This window comes from Nycticebus coucang, chromosome 10 (assembly GCF_027406575.1).
Source record: "Nycticebus coucang isolate mNycCou1 chromosome 10, mNycCou1.pri, whole genome shotgun sequence".
Classification (NCBI taxonomy): Eukaryota; Metazoa; Chordata; class Mammalia; order Primates; family Lorisidae; genus Nycticebus; species Nycticebus coucang.
In genome coordinates, this window is record NC_069789.1 from 59,413,773 (window position 1) to 59,430,017 (window position 16,245).

At 45.1% G+C, this 16,245-nt stretch overlaps 1 protein-coding gene across 1 annotated transcript; it reads left to right on the top strand.

The window, feature by feature from the left end:
- The first annotated feature begins 6,524 nt into the window (after positions 1-6,524).
- LOC128596927 (NADH-cytochrome b5 reductase 1) lies at positions 6,525-12,942 on the top strand. The gene is made up of 9 exons (XM_053606781.1): positions 6,525-6,625; positions 6,904-7,053; positions 7,192-7,264; positions 7,781-7,887; positions 8,131-8,260; positions 8,937-9,020; positions 10,308-10,393; positions 11,661-11,760; positions 12,136-12,942. The coding sequence occupies exons 1-9, from the start codon at positions 6,611-6,613 to the stop codon at positions 12,306-12,308; spliced, it is 918 nt and encodes a 305-aa protein (XP_053462756.1). The 5' UTR covers positions 6,525-6,610; the 3' UTR covers positions 12,309-12,942.
- Positions 12,943-16,245: the final 3,303 nt, after the last annotated feature.

Sequence of the window (16,245 nt, forward strand, 5' to 3'; positions counted from 1 at the left end):
TAAGAGAAAATAATTTTGTGTTATTTAAGCCATCCAGTCTATGGTACTTCATTATTTCAGCCCCAGCAAACCAATGTATCTTCTCTCCTGCAAAAGTGAAATACTTATATATAAAATATAACAAACATAAACAGAAACTGTATTCTGAAACAATATTCTGAAAGCTATAAAATACTGCTGAAAGAAATTTTAAAAGACCCAAAGAAATGGTGACAGACCATATTCACGCATTAGAAAACTTAACACAATAAAAATATCATTCTTCACCAAGTTATTCTACCGATTTGACACAATTCTCTTTAAAAATCCCAGCAAGATTTTTTTTATAAATATAGACAAGCTCATCTAAGATTTATAAGAAGAAATCAATACATTTGACTAGGCATGGTGGTTCATGCCTGTAATCACAGCACTTTGGGAGGCTTATACAGGAGGATTTCTTGAAACCAGAAATTTGAGACTATCCTGAGCAACATAGCAACACCCCATCTCTTAAAATAATTTTTTAAATTAGCTGGGTATAGTGACACACAGGTAAACCCTCAGTTACTCGGCAGCTAAGGTGGGAGGATCACTTGAGCCCAGGAGTTTACAGTTAGAGTGAAATCTGATCACACCACTGCACTTGAGCCTGGATGACAAAGAGATACTCTATCTCAAAAAAAAAAATTTGATCACATGGAGGTGGAGAGTGGAAAGAGAGACAACAGACTGGGAAAGGAGAATGGGAGGGAGGAGGCGGATGAAAAGAAGTGGGCAAAAGGATAGGGTACAAATATACAGTAAGTTAGAAGGAATAAAATCAATGTTTTATAGCAGAGTAGGGTGCCTATACTTAACAAAATGTGTTATACTCAGGTGATAGATACCCTAAATACTCTGACATGATCACTATGCTTCATGTACATGTAACAAAATTTCACAAGTACCCCAAATACATTTTTAAAAATAAATAACTTACGCTGCCCATTAAAAATTAAAATTAAATAAAATTTATATGAAAAGGCAAAGGGGACCATGGCCCCTCCCCCACTAGCAACTGAGCCAAGGACCCTGACCTATGTCCTGTAAAAAGCCAAAACTAAATAAAAAAATAAATAAAAGGCAAAGGACTAGAATAGCTAAAACAGTGTTGAAAAAAGAAGAATAAAGTGGGAGGAATTACACTGTTAGATTTTAAGACTCGCTATAAAGCTACAGTCATCAAGATAATATAGTATTGGTAAGGGAAAAAACATAAATATCAATAAAAGAGAATAGAGAAGCCATAAGTAGATCCACAAAATAACACCAATTGCTTTTTGACAAAGATACAAAAGCAGTTAAGTGGAGAAAAAAATGGTTTTTTCATCAAAAGATGCTAGGCAAAAGGACATCTGTATACAAAAATTAATCAATAAACTATGACCTAAACCTCATGTCCTATGCAAAATATAATTCAAAATAGATCATAGATATAAATGTAAAGTACAAAACTGTATAACTTTTAGAAGTATAGAATAAATCTTGGCTTGGCACCGGTACTGAGTGTTTAGGGTGCCAGCCATACACACTGGGGCTAGAGGGTTCAAACCCGGCCTGGGCCTCTTAAACAACAATGACAAGTACAATAAAACAAATAGCTGGGCATTGTGGTGGGAGCCTGTAGTCCCAGCTGCTTGGGAGGCTAAGGCAAGAGAATCACATAAGCCTGAGAGTTTGAGGTTGCTGTGAGCTGTGACACCACGTCACTCTACCGAGGGTGACATAGCAAAACTCTGTCTCAAAAATAAGTAAATAAATCTTTGTGCCTTAGCATCATTTATAGATTGTACTTTGATGTGCAAACTACAATCCATAAAAAGAAAAATTTGATAAATTGAACTTCACCAAAATTAAAAACCTTCCCACTGCAAAAGACACTTTAAGACAATGAAAAGAGAAAATACTTGCAAAATCCAACAAGTTTTTTTAATCAGCCATAAAAAGAAAAAAACTATAAATACAATAAATCTCAAAGCCATTATGCCAAGTGAAAGAAGTCCATTCAAAAGATTATAAACTGTATAGATTTCATTTATGCCACATTCATGGAAAAAACAAAAGTGTATGAACAGGTAAGGCCAAGTATAGTGGGTCATGCCTATAATCCTGGTCCTCTGGAGAGTAAGGTAGGAAGATCTCTTGAGCCCAGAAGGTTGAGGTTGTAGTGACCCAGAATGATGCCATTGCACCCTAACCTAGGCAATAGACAGAGACCCTGTCTCAAAACAAAAGAAGGGAGGGAGGGATGGAGGGAGAGAGAGAAAGAGAGAAGAGAGAAAAGAAAGATGGAAGGAAAAAGGAAGGAGAGAGGAGAAAGAGAGAGAGAAAGTTAGTTGACTAGGAGGTAAAGATGAGAGGAAGAGGTGACCATAATGGATAGCAGAAGGAAGTTTTGGGGGAGTGATCAAATTTGTCTATATCCTGATTGTAGTGGTTACACAAATCTATATATGTACTACAATTCATAGACCTGTATACTGAAAAAGCCTATTTTAATATATGACATGTTACAAACTAAAACTTTTTTTGATACAGAGCCTCAAGCTGTTGCATTGGGTAGAGTGTCATGGTGCCACAGCTCCTGGCAACCTCAAACTCTTGGGCTTAAGCGATTCTCTTGCCTCAGCCTCCCAAGTAGCTGGGACTACAGGTGCCTGCCACAATGCCTGGCTATTTTTTGTTGCAGTTGTCATTGTTGTTTTAGCTGGCCCAGGCCAGGTTCTAACCCATCACCCTCTGTGTGTGGCTAGCATCCTACCCACTGAGCTACAGGCGCCACCCAGAATAAAACTTTTTTTTTTGCAGTTTTTGTCTGGGCTGGGGTTTGAACCCGCCATCTCCAGTATATGGGACCGGCACCCTAATCCTTTGTGCCACAGGCGCTGCCCAGAATAAAACTTTTTTTTTTTGGTTTTTTTTTGTTGTTGTTTTTGTTTTTGGCCAGGGCTGGGTTTGAACTCACCACCTCCAGCATATGGGACCGGCGCCCTACTCCTTGAGCCACAGGCACCGCCCAGAATAAAACATTTTTAAACGAGATAGTTGGAACTTTAATCATTGACTAGATATTTGATGAAATTAAGTAATTTTTGTTAATTATTTTTACATGTGATAATGGCATTACCATTAAGTCCTTATCTTATTCATGCACTAAAATATTTAAGGAAAAAATTGTATGAAGTATGGGATTTGCTTAAAAATACTACTGGAGGAGGCAAGTAACAAAATGAGACTATGAGATTCTGTCTACAAAAAAAAAAAAGAGCAGTTCAAGACAAACCTGGGCAACACAGTGATACCCTGTTTCTATATAAACAATTTTTTTTAATTAGCTGATATGATGGTACATGCCCATCTATAGTCTCAGCTACTAAAGATGCTGATGTAGGAGGAATTGCTTGAGCCCAAGACTTTGAGTTTACAGTGAGCTATGATTGTGCCGCTGTGTTCCAGACCCTGTCTCTAAGAAAAATATACATATACATAAAGCATTTTGTTGTCATTATTACATCTTCTGGTCTGATTCCTCCACGCCATCTCTTCTGACTGAGCAGGTATTCTTCCAGTCTTCTCCCTGGATATCCTATGGTATCTAAAAAGGACCACTGTAGCCGAGTATAGTGGTATCCACTTGTAGTCCCAGCTACTCGGAAGGCTGCAGCAAGAGGATCACTTGAGCCCAGGACTTTGAGGCCAGACTATACAACATAGTGAGACCTGTCTTTTAAAAATTAATTAAAAAATAATATTAGGACCACTGTATTTTATATTCTAATTCAGAATTATAAAGCATATCTTTGAAATTCTACTTTCCTTTCACCCAACATTATATGCGTTGGTCTTTTTTGTTTGGGGGGGGACAGTATCTCACTCTGTCACCCAAGTAGAGTGCCATGGCATTATAGCTCACAGCAACCTCAAACTCTTGGGCTCAAGTGCTCCTCCTGCCTCAGCTTCCTGAGTAGCTGGGGCTGCAGGCATCTGCCACTGTGCCTGACTAGCTTTTCTCTTTTTAGTAGAACTGGAGTCTCACTCTTGCTCAGGCTGGTCTCAAACTCCTGAGCTCATTCAATCCACCCACCTCGGCCTCCCAGAGTGGTAGGATTACAGGCATGAGCCATTGCACCTGGCCTGAATGTTTTAGACTTTATTATTTGTCCAGGAATAAATCCTTGAAAGATTGGCTTGGAAGGCTGGATGCAGTGGCTCACACCTGTAATCTCAGCACTCTGGGAGGCCAAGGCGGGTGGATGGCCTGAGCTTACAGGTTCAAGACCAGCCTGAGCCAGAGCAAGACCTCATCTCTAATAATAGCCGGGCGTTGTGGTAGGTGCCTATAGTCCCAGCTACTCTGGAGGCTGAGGCAAGAGAATCATTCGAACCCAGGAGTTTGAGGTTGCCATAGCACTTTAACAAGGGTGACAAAGCAAGACTCTGTCTCAAAAAAAAAAAAGCAAGAAAGATTGGCTTGGATAAAAATGCAGAAAAGCCTATCATTTCTTCTGAATAGGAGTAAATGATCAATTACTGTGAGTTATGGTGAGGAGGAGTTCATCTTCTGGCCTGACATGGTAGAAACACAGAATCTGAGACAGGAAAATCTCTGAGTCTGGATCATCTGGTCCAGTCTCCAACACAAAGCAGCAGCTCTGACCTAACACTACTACAGCATCCATATTCAGAACTAAGGAGCTCATCACCCACGGCTACTGAGACCAACCATTAAAGCTTCCAGGATAAACCTAGCCTCAAGCATTCTGTCTTGTAGTTCCATGCCCATGCTAGTTGTTGTGGTTCTCTTGCTAGTTACAGTGTGCCACTTTGGGGTTCAGAAGACACAATCCCTGAGAGAGCCTCAGGTTGTAGTTACACTGTCCTTTGGTTTCATCTCTCTCCTTCCTTTGCTGCACCATCTATCCACCAGAGGGAGGAGAGCATAGAACCTCTCCAATCAGAGCTGAGCAGTGACGAGAATAAGTAGTGTGGCTTCTTAACTGAGCCAGCAGTGGGAGTGTCAGAAGCACCGGAACATAATCTCAATCTCTCAGAACAGAAAAAAGGGAAGGATCCCTTCCTTCTCCTTTTCAACACTCTCTCATGAATTGGCACTTTACCCACCCTGATACTGACTTCCCTCGAGTCAGTGTATAGGCTACTTTGAAAATTCAGAGGAAGTACCCAGCTCTTAGTGACATTTTCAATGAGCCCAGAAGAAAAGGAAAGCAAAGTATCTTTTGGGTCATCCACAGAGTTTACCAATTACTGGCTCGGTGCCTGTAGCTCAGCGGCTAGGGTGCCAGCCACATACACCGGAGCTGGCGGGATTGAACCCAGCCCAGTCCTGTCACACAGAGTTTACCAATTACAACTGAAAACTGGGGCTCCAATGTCCCTGCTGCCCAGATATTATTCTTTTAAGTGTTGACAATGACATCGGGGGAGATCTCAGCTATCACTGCACATCAAAGAACAAATGTCATTCTTGTTGGGAAACTAGTGCATGAGAAAGTATGGTCATCCTGACAAATGTGTGGTTCCAGTGGCTCTCAGTATCTTTTTCTGACTCATCCTGTCTCATGCTTTTTTTTTTTTTTTTTTTTGTGGTTTTTTTTTTGGGCCAGGGCTGGGTTTGAACCCGCCACCTCCGGCATATGGGACCGGCGCCCTACTCCTTGAGCCACAGGCGCCGCCCACATCCTGTCTCATGCTTCTGCTGCCAACAGATCTCAACCCTAAAACTCCAACAGAGCCTCCATGCTGTCTTTTATTGTTGTTGTTTTTGTTGTTTTGTAGAAAGGAATCTCACTATGTTGCCCAGGTTTGTATCGAATTCCTGGATTCAAGCATTCCTCCAGCTCAACCTTCCAAAGCCTGGCCAAAGCCCAGGTCTTTGACCCAGAGGGCATGAGAACAAGAGCAGTATGTTAAGCTTGACTTGAACCCCCAGGAAGCTCCTTAGATATCTTGAGGGCCTACTGGCCTGGCACTGTGAACAAACCAGTCTTTCATCAAAAGAGACAAGATGAAGTTGCCGCGCCACTGTTCATTCCTGAAAAAGACTTCTCCAGGCTGCTCGATTCTCTTGCTGTAATTCAGCCTGTTAAAAACCTAAGGTAATGCACAATAATTAATGTCAGGCTTCCTGCTCTACTTTGAGTCTGTCTCTGGCTCAGCCTTATACCCTCTGTTTAGCATTCGCAGACTAAGAGATTTCCAAGTCCTCAGTTTAGCATGGTTCTGCATTAGACGGACCTCCCATCCCGTTCGGAGATAAGCGGGTCGAAATGGCAGGGACCAGAAAGCTGGGAAGGAAGAGGTGGCGATGCGGTCTCAAAAGATCCTGGATAACGACAGGAGATTCTGGGCCCACGGGCCACCTAGTCACAGAAGGAACAGCTGAGCTCTGAGCAGACCGGCTCCGCCTCCACCGAGGCTCCGCCTCCACCGAGGCTCCGCCCTCAGGCCCCACCTCCTTACAGGCCCCGCCTTCTGGTCGCCCCTCCTGTTAGGCTCCGCCTCCAGGCCCGCCCCGCGGCGCATTGTGGGATCAGTCTGTCAGTCGGGTGGTGGAAGACAACGCGCCGTCATGGGAATCCAGCCGGTGAGACCCTCATTCCATATCCTGCACCTGAGGACCCCGCCCCATCTGGTTCTGGGTGCTGTGCTCCAGACCTGTGGCTTTCACCACCGACCCCGCCCCGCAGAGCTCTGGACCCACCCTGGTCCCAGCTCCGGACCCTGCTCAGGTTACCCCTCTACCCTTGACATGCCTCCGCGCTGGAGCTCCGGATCGCCACCCCTGGGGAGGCTGGTCGGTCGCCACCTACGCCCCGGGCTCTTCCCCAAGCGTGGCGGTCACGCTGCCTCCTCTACCCACAGAGCTCAGCCCTTCTGGCCTCCCTTGGGGTGGGGCTGCTTACTCTGCTTGGCCTGGCTCTGGGCTCCTACCTGGTTCGGAGGTCCCGCCGGCCTCAGGTCACTCTTCTGGACCCCAGTGAAAAGTATCTGCTGCGACTGCTGGACAAGACGGTAAGTTGTGGAAGAAAGGGCCAGGAAAAAGGAGGGGACTAGAATTTTCCTGGTATGAAGGGGACAGCATCCCTGGGTGCTCAAAGGGTCTTGGCAGCCAGCTTCACTTGGTGAAACACTGTGTCATCCATCCTCCAGACTGTGAGCCACAACACCAAGAGGTTCCGCTTTGCCCTGCCCACCACCCACCACATTCTGGGGCTGCCTGTGGGTAAGGAAAGTGTGGAGTGGGCTTCCTTCCCCGGTATGCAAAGAGGGTGACTCCCCTTCTGGGGTCTGTGAACACACTACTTCAATCTATTTCCTTTCCCACACTTGCCTCTGGATCCTCTAGGCTGTGAAGTGCCCGTGGCCCCTCTAGGGTGTGGCTTCTGTGCCCCCCAGCCATCTTTAACACTCAACAGTCTTCCCTTTTTCTTGAATGATTTGCTCTTAATTCCCCCCAAGCAAACACTAACTTTTTCCTATTGCCCTGGACCTTGTTTGATTCACTACTTCCAAGGTCCTGACGGTAATTGATATGAGTTTCTCCAATGTGGGGAGTGTGAGAGATCTAACCAAAGGCTCAAAGGGGTGAGTTCTCCCTGCCTAGTAGCTCCTTGGAGCCAGGGCAGGAAGCAAGACATCATATTCTTTCAAACATCTCTGAATATTTTGAGAGCTGACAGGGATGCAGAACATTCACATTCACAAGTAGCCCTTATGTAGCTCTCTGCATTGTTTCCAGGCAAACATATCTACCTTTCTGCCCGAATCGATGGCAGCCTGGTCATCAGGCCATACACTCCTGTCACCAGTGATGAGGATCAAGGGTATGTGGATCTTGTCATCAAGGTAAGGGGGTAAGAAAGAACCACACGGGCTGCTTACCCCACTCTTTCTGGGATTTATAGAAACTTCCAAGATTTTTTTGATAGCAGGAAATCACATGTCCTTTGTGGATATAAGGAAAGTATTTGGACTAGGAAAAGATAGTGCATGTGTGATCTTTGCCCTAGCCTCAGGTGGGTTCAGTCAACATGGGGTTCAAAAACTAGTGACATTGCCAATAAGATAGCTTTCTTCCTGTCTTATCAGATCTACCTGAAAGGTGTGCACCCCAAATTTCCTGAAGGAGGGAAGATGTCTCAGTACCTGGATAGCCTGAAGATTGGGGATGTGGTAGAGTTTCGGGGGCCAAGTGGATTGCTCACTTACACTGGAAAAGGTAATAATCTGTCTTCATGAGCCTGTCTCCCACTTCTCCAGTTCCCATAGTCTTCTTGGCATAGTACAGCTGTGGATGTGTGTGCATGAAAAAGCCATGGCCACCTTTCTTTCTAAACATAACACTAACACTATAGAAAGGCATATTTCTCAGCCACAGGGAACAATTCCTTTTCCCTATCCACATAAATTCACTAGCCATGACAGCTGTGGAGATTACTAAAGCAAACATATGCCTCTCTTTCCCTCCCTCAAAGATTTTCCCCTCTACTGAGCTGTGGGGAGAGCCAAAGAGCTTTCAGCCCTTCCCATGGGAACAGCTGGTGCATTAGCAGGCTCCCTAGAGCTGCTGTGTGCCACTTGGGAAAACAGAGTCACACCTGGCCCCATGCCTGTCACCCTCATCAGGGAGTGACCCTTTGCCAAAGGCAGCTGATGTGCATTGTGTGTCCCTGAACTGACTGCTAGACAGATAGCTCTGGCCCCATTATCCTTCAAGTGTATTATTGTTAGAGCTGGCTCAACTCAAACCTCCACCCAAGTTCCAGGATCAGATTTCATAGCAGCTGCTAAACTGGGCTTGGGTGTATTTTCAATTCTGTGTTGGGTTTTTTTTGTTGTTGTTGTTCTCCATATTGACTTTGTTCTTCTACTCCTTTCTTCACTTGACTTCTCAGGGCAGTTTAACATTCAGCCCAATAAGAAATCTCCACCAGAAGCCCGAGTGGCGAAGAAACTGGGAATGATTGCTGGTGGAACAGGTGCATTACCTTGAGGGACCATTCTCTCCTACCCATTGTTGATTGTTGCCATGCAAACTCCTAAGTGACCTTCAGAAGATTTGGTAAAAATATCCAACCTGTTCTTTAGGGGATTCTCAGCAATACCTAGAGCTCCCCAGTATCAGAAAAACAAAATCATAAGTAGGTAGAAACCAAAAAAATTTTAAACCGATAGAATGAGAGAAATAAATCAAGTAGACTCTCTTCTCATTCAATGGATCTAATAATTTTTAGGTAAGAATAGAGAGAGCATCTAGGAATGACTAGTCAAGAAGAAAGAAAATTAACACTGGATACTACTATACGTTAGACACTGTAGAGCAGTGATTCTCAACCTTCCTAATGTCGCAATGTATTTTCTTTTTTTTTTTTTGTAGAGACAGAGTTTCACTTTATTGCCCTTGGTAGAGTGCCGTGGCATCACACAGCTCACAGCAACCTCCAACTCCTGGGCTTAGGCGATTCTCCTGCCTCAGCCTCCCGAGTAGCTGGGACTACAGGCGCCCGCCACAACGCCCAGCTATTTTTTTGTTGCAGTTTGGCCCGGGCTGGGTTTGAACTTGCCACCCTCGGCATATGGGGCCAGCGCCCTGCTCACTGAGCCACAGGCGCCACCCGTCGCAATGTATTTTCATTGTTAAAAAGGGGCCACAACCAAAAAAAAAACTGGCAGATAAAAAAAAAAGGGGGCCACAACCCACAAGTTGAGAACCACTGCTGTAGAGTCTAATATTGGACGCTGTATAATTTAATATACTACTGTGTATTACACACATAAATTAGACACTTGTATCTGTATCTGTGAAGTAGGTACTAGTCTTTCCCTTTTACAGATGAGAAAATAGAGGTTGAGAGAGGCTAAATGGTTTGCACATGGTTATTTAGTTGGTAATGGCCAGATACAAGATTAATGCCTTGCTCTGCCTGTTTCCAAAGTACATACACATAACCTCTATGAATAAAGTGTTCCAGACCCTCAGCATTGACTCAGGAGGTACTTGTAGTCATCTATGACATCTGAGTCGTAGGCACCAATGGACTTTGACAAGGATGAGTCTTAGATTGGTTCCTTAGATGGATCCAATCCATCTAAGAAGTGTAGATACTGGGGAATATGCAGGAGGAGTTGAGAAAATTAGAATACTAAAAGAAAATAGAGTGAAGCGGTGGATGAGTAGAATTAAGATAGAAGGGTCAGCTAAGGAGCTGGCACAGGGGAGAGGGAGTGAGAACCACCCCGTCTCACTGTGGGATATCTTCATGCAGGAATCACCCCAATGCTACAGCTAATCCAAGCCATCCTGAAAGTCCCTGAAGATCCAACCCAATGCTTTCTGCTTTTTGCCAACCAGGTTTGTTTGCCTTTCTTAATCCTGGGACTTCAAAGTTGCTGTCTAGGAAGGACTGAGAGATGTGGCATCAATGGATAGAACTGGCTCAGTCTCTGTTTTAGTTTCTGCCCAAGGTCCCCTCTGCAAGGTACAATACTGTTTACTACAACAAGGAGGAAAAAGGAAAGAACATTGAGCCGAATTCCTTCCCTGGCCCCAAAGGAAAGAAGAAACATTTAAGGCACCTAGTCTTGAGCATGTAAACTTGAATCTTCTTTTTTTTCTTTCTTTCTTTTTTTTTTTTTTTTGAGACAGTCTCACTTTATCACCCTCGGTAGAGTGCCTTGGCGTCATAGCTCACAGCAACCTCCAACTACTGGGCTGAGGCAATTCTCTTGCCTCAGCCTCCCAAGTAGCTGAGATTACAGGTGCCTACCACAACACCCAGCTATTTTTTGTTGCAGTTTGGCCAGGGCCAGGTTTGAACCTGCCACCCTCAGTATATGGGGCCAGCGCCCTACCCACTGAGCCATAGGCACCGCCCGAAACTTGAATCTTCTTGATTAAATATTCTTTAATTTAAATATTCTTTAATCTAAATATTCTTGATTAAATATCTTTTGGATCAGTGCCCGTAGCTCAGTGAGTAGGGCGTCAGCCACATACACCAAGGCTGGTGAGTTCGATCCCAGCCTAGGCCTGCTAAACAACAATGACAACTGCAACCAAAAATAGTCGGGCATTGTGGCAGGCTCCTGTAGTCCCAGCTACTCGGGTGGCTGAGGCAAGAGAATCGCTTAAGCCCGAGAGTTTGAGGTTGCTGGGAGTTGTGACACCACGGTGCTCTACCGAGGGCAACATAGTGAGACTCTGTCTCAAAAAAAAAAAAAAAAAAATTCCATACTTTTTCATAATGTGTAAAGATTGTTCCCCTCTCTTTACCCTCCTCCTAACTCCCTAATAGCCTACAAGTCTTGCTTATTCCCTAGAACTTTAGCATTTCTTTCTTTTTTTTTGAGACAGAGTTGACTACAGGCGCCCACCGCAACGCCCAGCTATTTTTTTGTTGCAGTTGTCATTGTTGTTTTAGCTGGCCCAGACTGGGTTCAAACCCGCCAGCCTCGGTGTATGTGGCCGGCACCCTACCCACTGAACTACAGGCACCGCCTGAACTTTAGCATTTCTTTACATTTTTTTCTGTCTTCATTGTAAAGTTGTTAAAGAAGGAAACTTTTTCATGTGGGCCTGAGAAGGTTCCTAAAGACTTCCCTTTCCCTTTGCATTTCAGACTGAAAAAGACATCATCTTGCGGGAGGACTTGGAAGAACTGCAGACCCGACATCCTAATCGCTTTAAGCTCTGGTTCACCCTAGATCATCCCCCAAAAGGTATCTTCCCCGTTTCTAGATATCCTACTATCCCCTCTTCATCAAAATCAAGACCTTGTCCCTCTGTGAGTTCTGGTTTTAGTGACACCAACCCTCCCTGACACTGCCAAACTCCCATGTCCTATTGCCCAAACAGAGTGGTCTCTGTTTCCTTTTCCTTCGGCCCCTGTATACCAGGTGGGTCATAAGGATGGATGGCTGTGCTACTGAGGCTTGGCCTGACACAGGCTTAGTGTACCCATCCAGCTGCTGCTGCAAATTGATACCTTCTCAGGAGCCTCTCTGGGCCCTCCCCATGGCTCATATTCATGGCACCACACCCCCTTGCCAACATATGTCTGGAGCATCAATTCTTTCCTCTCTTCTATACTTCAGATTGGGCCTACAGCAAGGGCTTTGTCACTGCCGACATGATCCGGGAGCACCTGCCCGCCCCAGGAGATGATGTGCTGCTGCTGCTTTGTGGGCCGCCCCCAATGGTGCAGTTGGCCTGCCATCCCAACTTGGACAGACTGGGCTACTCACAAAAGATGCGATTTACCTACTGAACATCCCCAGCTTCCCTGGTCCCATTCCCTATAAATCTCCCTGTTCAGTACTCAAGCCTGAGAAGCCCCAGATTCCTTTTCTGTGAGTATCAGAGCACTTTGTGTCTTACTCTGGAGCTGAAATTGGGATGATACCTACAAGAGCAACATTTCCGTGGCCATTCAAGAAGGCCAACACTGAGTCATTCTTTAGAAGGTGTCCCAAATCTCCCTGTGAGAGAAGATCCAGATGAGGCCCAGGAAGCACTCTCTTCCATGGAATAAGAAAGAAGGTAGCAGGTACATTTTCTCCAAGACCAGTTCCTTGATAACTTCACACTCTCAATTTTGTACCTGTGATAAAAGGAACAGTGTGCAATGAGTTTTATTTAATATTCAGTGTTTAAACTATGGGCAAATTCTTTATATGTGAGTGTAAATTGACCGGACTTCTAGAGGTTTATAGAGGTGGCAGGAAAAGAGGAAATTGTTTCTTCAGACCTCCAAAGCTCAGAGAAAGAAATCTGAAATCCATATTTGTGTGTCTGTATCTCTTAGTGCCTGCCCAGGCTAGAGGGAAATGCCACCAGTAACCTGCTGCTTGTAACAGGAACCTTTGGCTATGCAAATAAATGGAGCTGCAGCCCCAGTGTGATACCTGTGGGATTGTTTTATCTGGGGTCTTTATTTTCAAATACTCAAGACCTTGGGAGGAAGAGTTTCCCAGGTCATCCAAAGAGCCTTTGAGCAGTTGTACCATGTGCTGAAATGTGAGCTGCCACTGGACTCAGAGTTCATCTCAGCAGCTGTCTTGGCAGAGCCAAAGCTCCACCTCTCCTTCAGGGCTTTGAGGTGGAAGAAGAACACATGTTGGTGAGAGGGTTTGTTTTTTGAGTTCAGGTACTCCTCACAGTGGTCCCTTGATTGGCCACTACTTCCTCTTCTTTCTCTTGGCCCATCCTTCACCATATTTATGTCCTGAAGGAAACCTGGCAAACAAATCAAAGTGTTCCTTTTCTTTTTAGAAGGGAAGCCTTCTCCTTTAAAAAGTAACCTGACATCACCAGCCCTGGCTAGACTTGTTGGTGCTTGGACAGGGTTGGCTTCTCTCTGGCCCATTTGTTCTTCTCTTCTGCTATGAGAGTATGACCCAATCCTCTACTCTCTCCCAGGGTAGGACTAGGCAGCCAATTCATTCTTCTTTGTCAGTCTCACTGGAACAAAACAATGCCTTTGGGCTCAGGAGGAACATCACCATTGCTATTCTGCATGGAACTGTGTGTTGCTCTCTCTGGAGCCTTCCAGGCAAAGGCTTGTGAGACCCTCAAAATTCACCTCTCCATAAGGCACAATCTTCAGTAAATTGGTAGTATGCTTTCAAGATTATCTTGATCAGGCCAGCGTCTGTAGCCCCACAGCTAGGGTGCCAGCCATATACACTGGAGCTGGCAAATTCGAATCCAGCCTGGGCCTGCCAAACAACAATGACAACTACAACCAAAAAATAGCTGGGCATTATGGCGGGTGCCTGTAGTCCCATCTACTTGGGAGGCTGAGGGAAGAGAATCGCTTAAGCCCAAGAGTTGGAGGTTGCTATGAGCTCTGATGCCATGGCACTCTACCCAGCTTGAGACTCTGTCTCAAAAAAAAAAAAAATAGAATATCTTGATCAGCTAGTATGTATATGGCACTGTGCTTTGTAAGGCATAGTCTCAGCCATCTCACCTCCAGAAAGGAAAATCTTTCTTAAGATTTTTGGGCTTAGATAATGAAGCATCCCTGCAAAGAGAATTTCCCATATGAAAGTTCACCATTCCTTGTCTAGCACCAGTTCCTGCCTCATTTATTCAACATACAAATGTTTATTAAGGATCTGTCATGTGCCAAGCACTGTGCTAGGTCCTGAGGATGCAAGTGTGACCAAGACTGGTCCCAGACCTCGAAAGAACTCATAATGTAAGACAGATAAGGGACAAATAGTTACAACACAATATGACTAATCTTATAGCAGAGATACATACAAGGTACAGATGGGAAAGGGCTGAGAAAGATTCAGAAAAGGAAGAAGAGGAGAAAGAGAATTCACATTTTTGTGTTAATAACTGCGTAATCAGGTACTATGCTAGGTACACTATCTACATCATATAATTTAATCCTGATGATAATCCTGTGAGTCAAAAGTCGAAGATGAAGCATTTGACAGAGGTCATACAGCTGGTCAATGGCTGGCAGAGCCTGAATGCTAATTTAGGATTGTCTTAGGCCAAAGCCAAACAACCCAGAACTGGGCATTGTAACTTGCTTGGATCTTGCAGCAGACCATGGGGGAAGGGCAATCCAACAGAAGGATCAGCTTTTGCACAAAGCCTGGAACTAGAATGAAAGAGAAATTCACATTTGGAGAACTAGGAAGTTCAACATCTGGAGAACTAGGAAGGTCCAACAGGCCAAAGAGAAAATGGAGAAAGATGAGGCCAAGATGAGCCAGCTTGTAAAGGGTCTGGTAATGCCATGGTAAAGAAACTTGAACTCAATCTTGTAGACACTGGAAAGTTTCTGAAGGTTTTATACAGTGGGCAACACAAAAATAGCTAATGTTTATGAAGTATTTACATTGACTAGGCCTCATGCTAAGAGCCTACATGAATTATCTCACTTAACCCTGACAAAGACCCAAAGAAATAGTATTATTTTACTCCCAATTTTAGATGCTGTAATTATTATTTGGAGTTCAATAATGTGCTCAAGATAATAGGTTGGCCAGTGACACAAATCTGGACCTATGTGACTCCAGAACCCAAGCTTTAAGCTAACGCCAGGAAAATTAATTCCACTCTCTGGAGGCATCCCTGTAAAATTATTAAGAGTTACTTTCTCTGCCTTTAGAATGGCACTAATTGCATACCTTCCTTGGGAGAACTGAGAAAATTGTCAGACCCTCAAATCTTTTGTGTTGACTCTCAGATATTCATTCTGTGCACGTGGGATTTTCAAGCACGACTAGTTAGAAACAATTTCGCTGACTCTGACAAGAAATAACAGGAACCAAAATTGCCCGGCACATAGTAGGCACTCAAAAAATAATTTGTGGAAGGAAGAGAGGCATGAGGTTTAAGAAGAAGGCATTGCTGGCCAGGCACGACGCCTCAGGCCCGTAACCCCAGCAATCTGGGAGGCTCAGGCAGATGGCTCGCTTGAGCTACCAGTTGAAATTAGTCTGAGCAGGAGGGAGACCCTCCCCCACACACACCTCTAAAAAACTAGCCGGCGTTGTAGCAGTAGTCCCACCTATTAGGGAGGCTGAGGCAAGAGGATCGCATAAGGCTCGTTGCCGGTAGCTCAGCGGCTAGGGCGCTGGCCATGTACACCACGTACACCGGAGGTGGCGGGTTTGAACCCGTCCAGGGCCTGCTGAAACAACAAAGAAAGTACAACGACAACAAAAAAATAGCTGGGCGTTGTGGCGGGCATCTGTAGTCTCAGCTACTTGGGAGGCTGAGGCAAGAGAATCCTTAAGCCCAAGAGTTTGAGGTTGCTGTGAGCTGTGACGCTACCGCACTCCACCGACGGCGACATAGTGAGACTCTGTCTCAAAAAAAAAAAAAGGACTGTTTCAGAAATGGCATTGGTAATAGAGGAGATGACGGGAATTCCCCGACTCAAGCAAGGTGCATGGTAGGAAATTCAGCATTCCTTCTCAGGGTTCGGTCCAATTCCTTGAAATTCCCCCGCCCTCACGCGCTCCAGTCTGACTTCCGAGTGGGAATTTGAAATTGGACTAACGAGGGCAAAGCCTGGGGTAGTGGGAGTTTGTGATTGGAGCGGAGGTGAGGGCGGGCCTCCGACAAAGAGGGCGGGACTTGCTGGGGCCCAGCGGCTAGGACGGGGCGGGGCGGGCCGGCGAGGCGGGGCCTCAGGCGCGGGGGGTGTGGCCGAGGGAAGGGGTCCTGTGATTGGG

Bases quoted from the DNA above. Each gene is read 5' to 3' on its own strand.
- LOC128596927 (XM_053606781.1), top strand. The intron at 8,261-8,936 runs GTAATAATCTGT...TTGACTTCTCAG, and splicing joins GCTCACTTACACTGGAAAAG to GGCAGTTTAACATTCAGCCC. The intron at 10,394-11,660 runs GTTTGTTTGCCT...TTTGCATTTCAG, and splicing joins TTCTGCTTTTTGCCAACCAG to ACTGAAAAAGACATCATCTT.